Here is a 12,414-nt window from a genome sequence, read left to right on the forward strand (position 1 = left end):
TGGCCTGTGAACCGAAGGGTCACCAGCAGGGCACATGCCTGGGTTGCAGGCCAGGTCACCAGTAGCGGGTGCATGAGAGGCAACCACACATTGATGTTTCCCTCCCTCTCTTCCTCCCTCCCTTTCCCTCTCTAAAATTAAATAAATGAATGAATGAATGAATGAATAAAAAATAGGCAAAGGACCTGAATAGACACTCCTCCAAGGAGGACATATGGATGGCCCATAGACATGAAAAAAATGCTCAACATCACTAGCCATCAAAAAAGATGCAAATTAAAACCACAGTGAGATGTCATCGTACACCCACCAAAATGGCTATCGTTAGTAGATCAACAAACAATAAATGAGGATGTGGCAAAAAGGAAGCCCTAGTGCATTGTTGGTGGGATTGAAGGCTGGTGCAGCCACTTTGGAAAACATCGAGGAGTTTCCTGGAAAAATTAAAATTGCAACTGCCTTTTGACTCAGCATTTCCCCTTCTTGGAACGTATCCAAAGAATCCCAAAACACTAATTTGAAAGAATATATGTATCCCTATGTTCATAGCTTTATTTATTGCACAGTAGCCAAGATTTGGAAACAGCTTAAGTGCCCATCAGTAGATAAGTGGATAAAAAAGCTGTGGCACATTTACACAATGGGATATTATATAGCTGTAAAAAAGAAGGAATTCTTACCCTCTGTCACAGCACAGATGGACCTGGAGACTATTGTGCTAAGTGACATAAGCCAGTCAGAGAAAGACAAATACCATTTGATCTCATAAATAGAATTTAATGAACAAAATAAACTAATGAGCAAAATAAACTCAGAGGCATAGGAACATGTGCCCCCTCAGACTGACAGCTGTAAGAGGTGAGGGGGGAGGTGGGAACTGGTTGACAGAAGGTGAAGGGATTAGTCAAAGAACATATATGCATGGCCCAGGGACACAGACAACAGTGTGGGGATTGACTGGGGTGGGCCGGTGGAGGGGATCCCAGGGGGTAAATTGGGACAACAGTAATAGCATAAATAAAATATTTAAAAATAGTTCAGAATGCCAGTGTAGAGACTTATAACCACGGAAAATTCTTTGACGCTCCATCACAATTGATGCATAAAGTCATACTTTATTAAAATTGTACGTTTATCTGTTTATCCTTCCCTGATCTGTTAATTTAAAAAAATATACATCTAGCTTTGATAGTTACAGGAAGACTTTCATTATACTATTAGTTCTGTGTCTCTGGTGGACGTATAAGGGAGTGAAGTAATTGGACTTACTTTATGTGGACCTCTGATGTGACTTCCATTAAATCACCATCCACATTCCAAGGGAAACTGGTTTCTGAAGCAGTTTCATTTGGTTGATCATCCTCCTCTGGATTGTAAGCACTGGTTTTATTCCTTGGGTAAACTTTTACTTCTTCAACAGTGTAAGTCTCAATGAATGGAAAATTGAACTAAATAAAAGAAATGCAAACAATCATGGTACTTCCTTTATTCCTAACTGCTAATGCAAGTTAAGAAAGTTCAGGGTGCCCTGTCTTGCAAGTAAATATGAACGTGCAAGCTGATGTTTTTGAAAGTCTAATTATGGTCAGGGATCCCCAATCTCTCTGGAAGAAGGAACCCCTCTTCTGAAGCTTTCTTTACCTCATTTAGATCTGGCAACTGTGCAAACTTGTTTTATGACAAATAATAAATGTCGATAAGGTTGTATACAGTACTGATATTGTGAATTTCCAATTAAAGATAATCTTTACTACTGATCTGTTGATACAGATTTACATAATTCATTGACTTGATTTTTAAGTTGCCAACTAGTTTAGCTGATATAAAGCAAACTCCAGTGTAAGTTTCACACTTGGAATTTAATTAGGAAGAACCTAGGGTCTCTGCTTCAGGTTTTTCATCTCAGGTGTAAAGCCTTAAAGGCATCCTTCATACTGCACACTTGTAAAAATTTCTAATCATTCACTGTCTACATAATCATTCATTGTAAATATAATGAATTTTAAGTGAGCCATTGATAACTGGCTAATATGGGTTAAACTGTGTCCTCCATAAAGATATGTAGAATTCCTAATTCCTAGTGCCTGTATATGTCACCTTCTTTGGAAAGAGTTTCTGCAGATGTAATCAAGTTAAGATGAGGTCATTAGGATGCATATGACTGGTGTCTTTCTAAGAGGGGAGAAAGCCATGTGAAGATAGACACACAGGAAGAATGCCATGTGATGAAAGAGTCAGAGACAAATGATACCACTGCATACCAAGGAATGTCAAGAATTGATGGCCACCACCAGTAAGTCTATTATCTTAAATCATCAGTTTTCATGTATATACACATATATCACAAAGTGAAACCCCATCCATCCATCCATCTGTGCAAATTTATTACCTATGAAGCCACAGACATTGTTAAACAAGACTTGTGGGAGCCAAGAGCTTAATACCTGGCATGAGGGTGTGCTGGGGGGGCATGAGCAGGAGAAGTAAGTAGTTAAATTGTGATACATGTAGGTGCTTTGATGGTGTATGAGAATTAAGTGACAGAAGAGGAGACGGGGCAAAGTGGCTCAGGATATTGGGTGAGCTTCCCATCTGGGCTGTCTTAAAGGACAAAGGTTTAGCCGGTATAAGAAGGGAGGAAGTTCTGGAGAGGAAAAAAAAAAAACAAAACAATAGTGGCAAAAATACAGAGCTATGTCATGGTCAAGCAACTACCAAAAAATTAGCATACTGTGATAGTGACTGCAGTACTAGTATTTGGACATTTGGCAGAATAAATACCTATACTAGATTTTTAAAAATAGCCTATATAATGTTATGGGCTGAATTGTGTTCTTCCCTCTCCAAAAAAATTCGTATGTTGAAGTCCTAACCCATTGTATCTCAGAATGGAACTGTATTTGCAGATAGTCCATAAAGAATTTAAGTTAAAATGTGGTCTTGAGGGTAGGCCTCAATCCAATATGACCAGTGTCCTTATAAGAAGTGGGGACTGTGCAACAGCACACAGACCACATGCAGACATCTGCAAGCCAAGGAGAGAGACCTCAGGAGAAACCATACTTTTTAATACCTCCTGGGACTTCTCACATTCAGAATTGTGAAAAAATAAATTTCTGTACTTAAGCCACCCAGTCTGTAATATTCATATGGCAGCTCTTAGCAAACTAATACACTGACCAAAACATAAAATCTGGTAGAGGAGGGTGAGAGGTGAAACAAGGCAAGGGCCAGAATACAAAGCACCACGGAATACATGCTGGGGACACCAGATGTTCTCCTGCTGACGATGAGAAAGACATTAAAGAATTAATCAGAAGAGAAATCAGGTTTTAGAAAAATCCCTTTAGAAGGAAGTTTGAAAGACAAGACCACAGAATAGGAGGACAAGAAGAAAGCTATTGTAAGCAAGAAGGAGTTAAAGTTTGGATTAAGGTTTGAATTAAGGTAAGGGAGAGATTTCAGAAACATTTAAGAGGAGAGCAAGTAGACCTGCTTGGTGGATGGGTTGTGAGGAACAAGGGAGACAGAGGAATCCAGAGTGGCTCCAGGATGGGTGGGGCAATGACATTGACCTTTGTAGGGAAACAAGGAAGGAGCGAGACCCTTCAGGGAAAAAGACGACAGTAAGGTCAGCTGCAGACATGCTGGATTCAAGATGCTTCTGAGTTTTATAACAGCACGCAGGAAAACACAGCAGTCCTGCGGGTCACAAGAGAAGATGATACTCGGTCCAACAGGCTCCATGAGATCACGCTGCAGAAGGTGTCACGAGAAGACAAGAAGGCTGTAAACAAATCCTGGGGGAAGTACTAACATTTAAGAGTTTTAAACTCCTTGCCAAAAATGATAGTCAATGTGACTGTAGAAATGTATGGACAGTGAAAACTGTTCAGATATAGGATGAAGTCAAAAGAAACTGAAGGGTAATTTTTACCTTCTATCAATGGTACACAGAGATGGTGGAGCCAAGATGAGTCACACCACATATGACGGCTTTCAGTAAGTCCTACAACCGTTAATGTGTGTGAACATTCAGTTCAACCTGGTAAAGACGGTTCAGAGACCTATCCAGACTGTTGCTCTCCTTAGGCTGAAGTGCTGCATTTTCCTTCCTGGACACCAGAACTGCTACTCTTTAGACAATAGATTATATAATCTTATGTTTTTCAGGTCTTTATAGTATTATATAATTTATATAAATATACATTTTTGAAAATGTCATCATGAAGAGACTACACACATGAATGTGTATGTGTCTATAATTTTTTAACAAATGTGTCAAGTTAGCATTGCCTGAAACTAGTCACTTTGAAAATCAAGCTCTTCTTGATGTATGTCATTATGCAAAACATTTTATAATTTCTTCACAAAAAATTACAGAGCAATAGCATGACCTTTACATTTTGGAAAGAGCTAGTCAATACAAGGTAAGCCTAATGAAACACACACAGAGAGGCAATAGTTTCTTGCATCAAAAGTAAAACATGACTGGTAGAGCACATGGAAGAAAGGGAAAAATAGGTTATAATATATTCTGCAAAACATAATCTTATATTTAAAAACAATTATTTTTCTATAGATACAGAATTATATTCACCATGTCTTTGTCTTTATTTTATCGAAGCACCTATTACTTTTAAATTCATATGGAAGAAGGATGTCTCTGAAAATTGTTTCAAAAATTTGCCCGTTAGGCAATTCCAAAAGAGACCTTCCATACATAGTTTGTGCAATAGATGCCTCCCTAAAATAAATATAGAGCTTCTTAGAGCATGTTAAGGTTAATATTTATTTAAGTTCTCATTTATTTAATGCAAAATGATTAGAAAAATGTATACCAAAAAATGACACTGATTATCTTTGGGAATATGGCATTCTGAGTGTTTTTTATATTGTTTTCCTGTTTTGATTTTCTGACTTAGAAAAAAGAACAGTGAGCATGTACTATTTTTGGATTAAGAAAAATAGTAGTATGTTTTAATGTTTAGAAGTTTAGTAACATTGAAACAGGCATACATTCCTTTAAAAATCAATAAATTGCTGTATTTCCCAAGACACAAATATATAAAGTCACTACTTAGGCTCACTACCTTAGGCTGTATATTTGCTTTTGTTTACTGTTTCCTTGGAGATTTATACTGAAGGAAAGTGGGACTATCTCTAATTTTTATGATATAATTTTCTAAACACTTCAGTTGCTTGCTCTATACACATTGATCAAATAATGTTGTGGATGGAAGAGAACTGAAACATCATGAGAACTGCCTAAGAAAGTCAGAAATTATAAAGAGGCAAAACTGGGAGCCTTGTAATGCCTGTCAATGGAAGCAAGACTCAGCTGCTAGTCATGCCTCCTCTCATGTGTCCTCACCTGCATCCTGGGACAATTTTATACCTTTAACAGGGTGTGAGACTTTAGGGTTTTATAAGCCTATATGCCTAAGCCTATGCACTTCAAGATTCATAATTTCAGAAATTCCGTATTTCCAGAATCAGCTTCTTAATAGCTGGATCAAAATATCTGTCAAAAGAATTTGACTTGTGATAATTATTGCTTTTCTTTAGAACAAATCCCTTTCGTGGAAAAACCATTTTGTCTGCCTGTCTAGCTATCTCTACAAACATCACCACACATATTAGTTTTGAATATAATAAATAATGTGTTAAAGTGGTGTATTTTAAAATATCTCCAATCTATTTTAATCAGTGAAGGTCAGCAGGAGAATCTAAGAGACAGTCTGCTGTCTTAAAACCAAGAAGGCTAAAAATCTCAGATTTTACTAGTTCTCATTCTGAAGAACATCCCTAGCATGTAATTTTATCATTAATTTACTTCGTATTCCAATATAACACTCCATTTTCTTTTTTCTTTTTGCACAGAATCTGAAACAACAAAAAACCCACATATATAATCCCCAAGCCATAGCTCAAAAAAGGCCAATCTGTATTAGCATTGGTGGATGCTTTTCAAAATTTGGAAGAAGCACAGGTTGAATAAAAATTAATGTATTCAGAAGAAAATAAAGCCTTCTTATGAGGCAGGATTTGATGTCCACTCTTGCAGCAGATCTCTGTCCATACTTAATACCTTTGCATATAAGTAACAAAAAGAATCTACTATACCTGGTTTTTAACACTGGCATATCTTTTCAGATGTTTTATAAATTCTGGCCTAGAAGTGTTCCGTGCAATTATAAGAGCCATACTTCCATTATTTAATCTGAAAGTAAATATTTATATTTGACATTGTTTATTAAGATATCACATCAGAAACGTTTCTATATTAATCCTTTTAACAAATATGGTATTTACTACAAGTTTTAGGCAAGCTAGATAAATCATCATCATAGTAAATTTATTTAAAATTCTTAAACCATATTTTGCTGTTTTATTTTTAAATAATACAGCCTTTAAAATTCATTTTATTAATCAATTGGCTTCCTTCTCAGCCAGCTCTTACATTCAGGGCTTTTTATAAAACGAACTATCATGCAATCAATCTATTGATATAGCAGGATGTAAATTAAAAACCAGTATATTTACTTAAAGATTCTAAATGCGAAAACACATATGTTTTTTACAGATGTACTATAAAACAGTAAATATGTACAAATGGTATAACAAACAGTTCAACAGTTTCTAAAATCTAAAATTGATTTAAATATTTATTTATGGGCAGGTCTATGTGACACAGGAAATTGAATCAAATGGGCCCAATGGATGACATGAATGAAATGAACAAAGGCTGCCACACATGTTCAGTTAAACTACTAAGCATTTTAGTCTTGCCTAACTGTTGGGTTGAATGTAAGAGACTGCAAAGTTAGAGTGTGTTATTTATTTCAAAGAAGCCACTACATATGTATGTAGCTTTAGAAGGCCGTTTGCAGAAGTACATGCAAATGACTGCTAGCTCAATTTCAATGCAAATATAAAGTTATCCCAATAATAACAGCAAAGAAATTTTAAAAAGAGCTGTTTAAGTCTTGTGAAAGTTCAGGTTAGAGCTATAAGAGACCTTGGAGATTATCCATCATTCAATCAGTTTATGTAGATGGAAAAGGAGACCCTAAGTTTAAGTTACTTGTTCAAAGGCACACAGAGAAAAGGTGATCATAGAGCCAGAGCTCTTAATTCTCAGAGTTCAGTGCTCCTTTGACCTGTCATGCCATCTCTTCCTAGCCGAAAGTAATACCAAAACATTCTCTTTTAAATTTGTTTAATTTTTGCTCATAAACATGAAAATCATTTTATATTCCACTTTTCAATGCTTACTAACAATTAGAACATACCCTATGCGCCTGGCATAAATTAATAAAAATATCCTTTCTTTCTCTAACTTAGGATACCTGCCTGTTTATTACCTTTATATGAATTGCCAAAGCAAAATAATAATAATAATAATAATAATATCATCAATCCTTTTTGCTAGATGTTATTCATTTGGTTAAATATTTTATAGGGAATATTTTGAAACTAATCATTAAAATAATGTTATAAATTGCCAAAGTACATTGGTTATTCTTTTATTCCACCTCCAGGAAAAATCTAGATTTGACTATATTACACAACATTCATGATTCTTTCTTCTATGCTCCACAGGAACAGGAGAGAAATCTTTTCAGACTAATAATGGATAGCCACTGAAAAGAATGTGCAAGAGATAAAATATCTATATCTTACGGGTAAAACAATATATAAAATGTCTCACAATGTTTTACAGAAAATGTGGACAGTAAGACTAACTGAAATGTTTCTTTTGATTAAAGGTTTCACATATATACACATACATGCTTTTCATGCTAAGGGTATTTATGTCTGCACTAAAATTGGAAACCAGAATTAAATACAATATTCTCAACAACTAATGAATAAAAAGAAAGCAACTGACATAAAATAACATAATAACATCATGTCAGTAAAACCTAAGGAATATTACTTACCTTTGGTGACATTAAAAAATCAGAGTAACTGTCTGATCATTTTTCTAGTTTAACAGTTGTTCTGAACCTACTCTAATGACAAATTCCTTAAAATTTCTAATATGATACAGTCAAGGACAGAATACCTCTTCATAATATTCTAGCTAGCCAAGAGTTGAGGGGTAGAGGTATTCGAATGAAAATTTTGGTTTATAGAAAAGTATCAGTGATTCAATAAAAATGCTTACTAACCTGGTATAAGGTGCCAACCCTCTAGGTGCCACAGAACACAGGCAAGGAATTGCCATAATGCTGACATTCAAGAACTGCCCCTGGATCATTTGCCACTGAGTGTTACAGTCTAAAGATAATGAAAGTGACTGGTTACTTTCCCCCACCAGGGCAAATGTCAACAGAACCTGGCTAGTTCTCAAGGAGGTACTTTTAGACTCACTAGATTTGGGAGATCCCTCTTCACTCCTAAAAATAAGAAAACAAACAAAAAAATCACCAAAAAATAGCATGCATTAAATATAAGAAAATCATAGAATCCTATATTACATATATTAAATACTTCCTGAAATTAGACAATAAATAAAAATATGTGAAAAATTCCATTATTAAATTATATTGTATTATTCACTTACAGGTAGCATCACCAGTTAAAAAAATGACTTTTTTTTTAAAGGCTACAGTACTTCCTTTGTGTGACCTTGATTAATATTTGTATTCAACACTCAATTGAAACTCTCATGAAGGTAGAAACTATGGGTTTTGTTTATTTGTCTGTTTTAGGGCTCATGTGTCCAGTGTGGTTGGAATACATTAGGCACTCAATAAATAGCTGTTGGATGGATAGAGGATGGATGGATGGATGGATGGATGGATGGATGGATGGATGGAATGAATGGTTGTTTCAGAAGACAGAAGCCAAACTACATGGCCTGCTAGTATCTGTAGGACTCCACAATTCTGTAGTATTCACTAGTATATTAGAAAAGTAACCAAATACCCCAAGTCTAACAAATTGTCTATATCAAACAATTCTATGCTTTAAAGAAAGACAGATGTAGATATTACTTTCAGCTTTTTGCCTACCGTTCTGGAAAATCTGGAGAGCTGTTCAATGGTAAAAATGATATTTCACAGTCCTCTGGCCTAAAATACAGTGAAATTTATCATTAAAGTCACGGATTCTGGGATAGAAAATTATTGGTTTGAGAAAAAAAGACTTACTTAAGTTTTGCCAGTGCCTTAATTACAGCAAAATCCCTCCGTTGGTTAGGGGACATCCATCGATGTTTTTCTGCCAGAGCCAAAGTTCTTCCACCAAAGCCAAACATGGCTGAGAAGCCAAAGCGAAGAAGCCTGCCAGCAGTGCTGAAGGTGCAGACATCAACTGGTTGTATGTGCCCTTGAATGTTACATTAAACGTTAGTCAATCAGTGAGTGCACAGCAGTGCCAGTTGTCAGAATGGCAAACACAGAAGAGAAGACCATATTTATTTACTTATAGAAGATCTCAACTGACTTTATATCATAATGAATATTTTTTGCTTTCGCTTCATTTCTCTTTACCGACATATACTGCAATTCTTATTTGCAACTTTTTCAGGTACTAAGGGAAGAAACACAAGGTAGTAAATTTTGCTGCTTATAGGTATTTCACATAAAACATGGTTAGGAAGTAATGTTGTAGTACTTGTACAAAGTAAACTTAGATTTAACAGTAGTGTTGCATTGCACTTGAGTTTACATGCTTTCCATCAATTGGGATAATAAAAGGTCTAGCAGATGTACACTGGTTAAAAAGTGTTATTGTGTGTTTTTTTTCCCTTTAATAACATAATCCTAACCCAAGTCTTGGTACAGTCAAACAGTACTACTTAAGTAGTGTGCATGGATTTCTTTGACCTGGATATAAAATTGTGAACTTAACATCATCGCAAAAGTTTTTCTATCAAGACTGTAGCATTACTTCATTTACTATTCTTCCTAGCATCTGTATAATGAAATGATAGGCAATCCAAACAATGAAGTTGTGCCTTATTTACTTTTAGGTTTTAATCAAACATTTCTCTGCTTTGAGAGACAAAGAACCTGTTGTTTGTTTGTTTTTTTCAGGCAAGTCTGACAAATAAAATAGCCTTCTTTGTATTAATATAAAAACTTCCTTATAAAACAAACTTCTTTGAAATAATTCTTACCCATTATAATATGCAAAGTTGCAGTTACCACGTGAGCAATTCCATGAAGAGAATGTGCCAATACATTAGTAGAGCCTGCCAAGTCAATTTGAAAACATGTACAATCAATGTAGCATATGTTTTAAATTAACCATTTGCTCTTACTTTATACAATGTCAATACATAATATTCAGATGATAAATTAATGGAAATTTATGTTTACATTCACAGTTTAGACACATATCAAATGGTTACTGAATGATTAATCTTCAAACAGCTTCAAAATTAGAAAATCATTTACAGTATCTTCTTACAGCTTTTTCCATCATGAATGTCTATTTTCTACCAAAAAATACTAGCTATATCAAAGTCTACTCCTTCCAACTTAATAAATGGGCTTCTAACTTCTACACCAAAAGAAGTACCAACAGCGGAAGGATGTCTCTAGAGAGCAGAGACAAATGTATAAATACCTAAATAATGAAAATCCAAATAATAACTAAGAAAAATAAACAAAATCACCACAAAGTATAGAAGACATGCTTTAAATACATTTAATGAATCTTAGGAGGTAAACTCTCATCCAAACAGGGATTCCCCTTTATCATCTGACATAAGGTATCCTAGATTAAGAAAATATTGAATTCCACAGTATTTGTCACGGTATGAAAATCTGTATTGACACATTATAGATTATCCTATAGATTAGGACAATTTAAAATCCACAGGAATTTTTCCCACCTACAGGAGAAAAGAGCTCTCTCAAATCAGCCCTTCCCACATGTATGTCTCTCAGATCTTGGAGTAAAGGCCTGGTTCTGAAGGGGACCTGCCATGCCCAGGGGATAAAAAGGGTTTAAAATTAAGAGGCTATGAGCTTTCTTCAGTTAAATAATACAAGAAATCAATCCAGTAATCACTGAGGCCTGTAAAAACATGAATATGTTATATACCATGACTTTCAAGACAAACACTCATCCCTGGATTTGTTAATCAGAAACATTCCTGTGTGAGAGCATGTTTTAGCCTCTTCAACTTGTGTCACTGTGAACGGATGTGGGCTTGAGTTGCTCAGTTGGAAAAGTGGCCGTAACTCAGGCACTATCAACCAAGGCCATCATTAAAATAATAACAACCATTAGGGATCTGCCTAAACATGAATGATTTCCAGACCTCCAGTAATAGCAATGCAAAGAAAAGTCCACCTTACCCAATTAATAAATTGGTCCCAATTGCTTGACCAAAAGGCAAGTTATGCTCTGACCCCTGTTACTCAGAATATGGCCCAAAGTCCAGCAGCAATGACAATACCTGGGTGCTTATAAAGACTGACTCTCAAGCCCCACTCCAGACCTACCAAGGCAGAGCCTGCATCGTGGAAGGTGCACAGGTTATGTGTATACACATTAAGCTGGAGAGGCTCTCCTAGAATGCACGGTCCAGGGAGCAAGCTTGGGAGCTTATTAGAAAGACATATTCCTGGGTTCCACCTCTAACGCATAGAAGTGCCATGTCTGGGGTGAGGCCCAGGTAGGTGTTTCTGTTTTAGCAAGTCCTCAAGGTGATTTCCATGCACCCCAAGGTTTGAGGACAAGTGGTCCAGAAACCTGTTACTCTGTGGATCTTTACCCAGGACTCCGACACCGAGTCCTTTTTAATAATCCTTTGACCCTCTATAGCCTGCCCTATGGCCATCTAATTGCTAATTAATCTGGACTGGGGAGGTGGGGGGAGGAAACAAATCAATGTATTTTTCTTCCCAGTCAGATTTATGGTAAAGGCTTTGAAGGAAGCCACATAATTAGAGTGAGATATTTAGGATTATCAATGGATTACAGTACTCCATGAAACCCATTTCCTCCATTACCATGGTTAATTAGGGATGGTCATAAAAGCATTCCTCTAGAAAGGTTATTAAAAAGCATAATGTAATGTTGTCATGTGCAATAGAGAATGACACATATCATGATTCAAGAAAATAAAGATTGTTTATTCCCTGTGAGTCTGAAAGTATGGTAAGCATGCCCAAGCACAAAAGCCTTTAGAATACTAGAGGTCACTGTTTTATGTTTATGTCTTCTCAGGTTTTGCAACTTTTCCTTAATTCCGTGGAACTCGGCAGTAAAGACACACACAGCCAGAAGTCAGAAAATTCTTTTAGTCATCTTCTACTCCAATTAAGCTGTACTTTAGTCCTTAGGAATGGTATTTTAGATTCTAAATTAAAAAGAAATAATATTGTAATAAGCATTTATGGTACCAGTTGGGTTCTGGAAATATCAGGAGTATCACTTTGTAAACTA

General features: G+C 35.8%; 1 protein-coding gene across 3 annotated transcripts in view; it reads right to left on the bottom strand.

Moving 5' to 3' along the window:
• Positions 1 to 12,414, bottom strand: part of CERKL (ceramide kinase like) — a 99,934-nt gene that overhangs the window by 1,573 nt on the left and 85,947 nt on the right. For all 3 annotated transcript variants that reach the window (XM_054562740.1, XM_054562739.1, XM_054562738.1), the window contains 7 exons: positions 10,133 to 10,207; positions 9,162 to 9,339; positions 9,024 to 9,083; positions 8,380 to 8,405; positions 8,178 to 8,286; positions 6,127 to 6,223; positions 1,270 to 1,448 (listed from right to left, as the gene is read on the bottom strand). In XM_054562740.1, the coding sequence (XP_054418715.1) occupies positions 1,270 to 1,448; positions 6,127 to 6,223; positions 8,178 to 8,286; positions 8,380 to 8,405; positions 9,024 to 9,083; positions 9,162 to 9,339; positions 10,133 to 10,207 (724 nt within the window). The remainder of the gene's footprint in view (positions 1 to 1,269; positions 1,449 to 6,126; positions 6,224 to 8,177; positions 8,287 to 8,379; positions 8,406 to 9,023; positions 9,084 to 9,161; positions 9,340 to 10,132; positions 10,208 to 12,414) is intronic.

The sequence above is a fragment of the Pteronotus mesoamericanus genome, unplaced genomic scaffold, assembly GCF_021234165.1.
Source record: "Pteronotus mesoamericanus isolate MK-2021 breed Mesoamerican mustached bat unplaced genomic scaffold, CSHL_Meso_final scaffold_651, whole genome shotgun sequence".
Classification (NCBI taxonomy): Eukaryota; Metazoa; Chordata; class Mammalia; order Chiroptera; family Mormoopidae; genus Pteronotus; species Pteronotus mesoamericanus.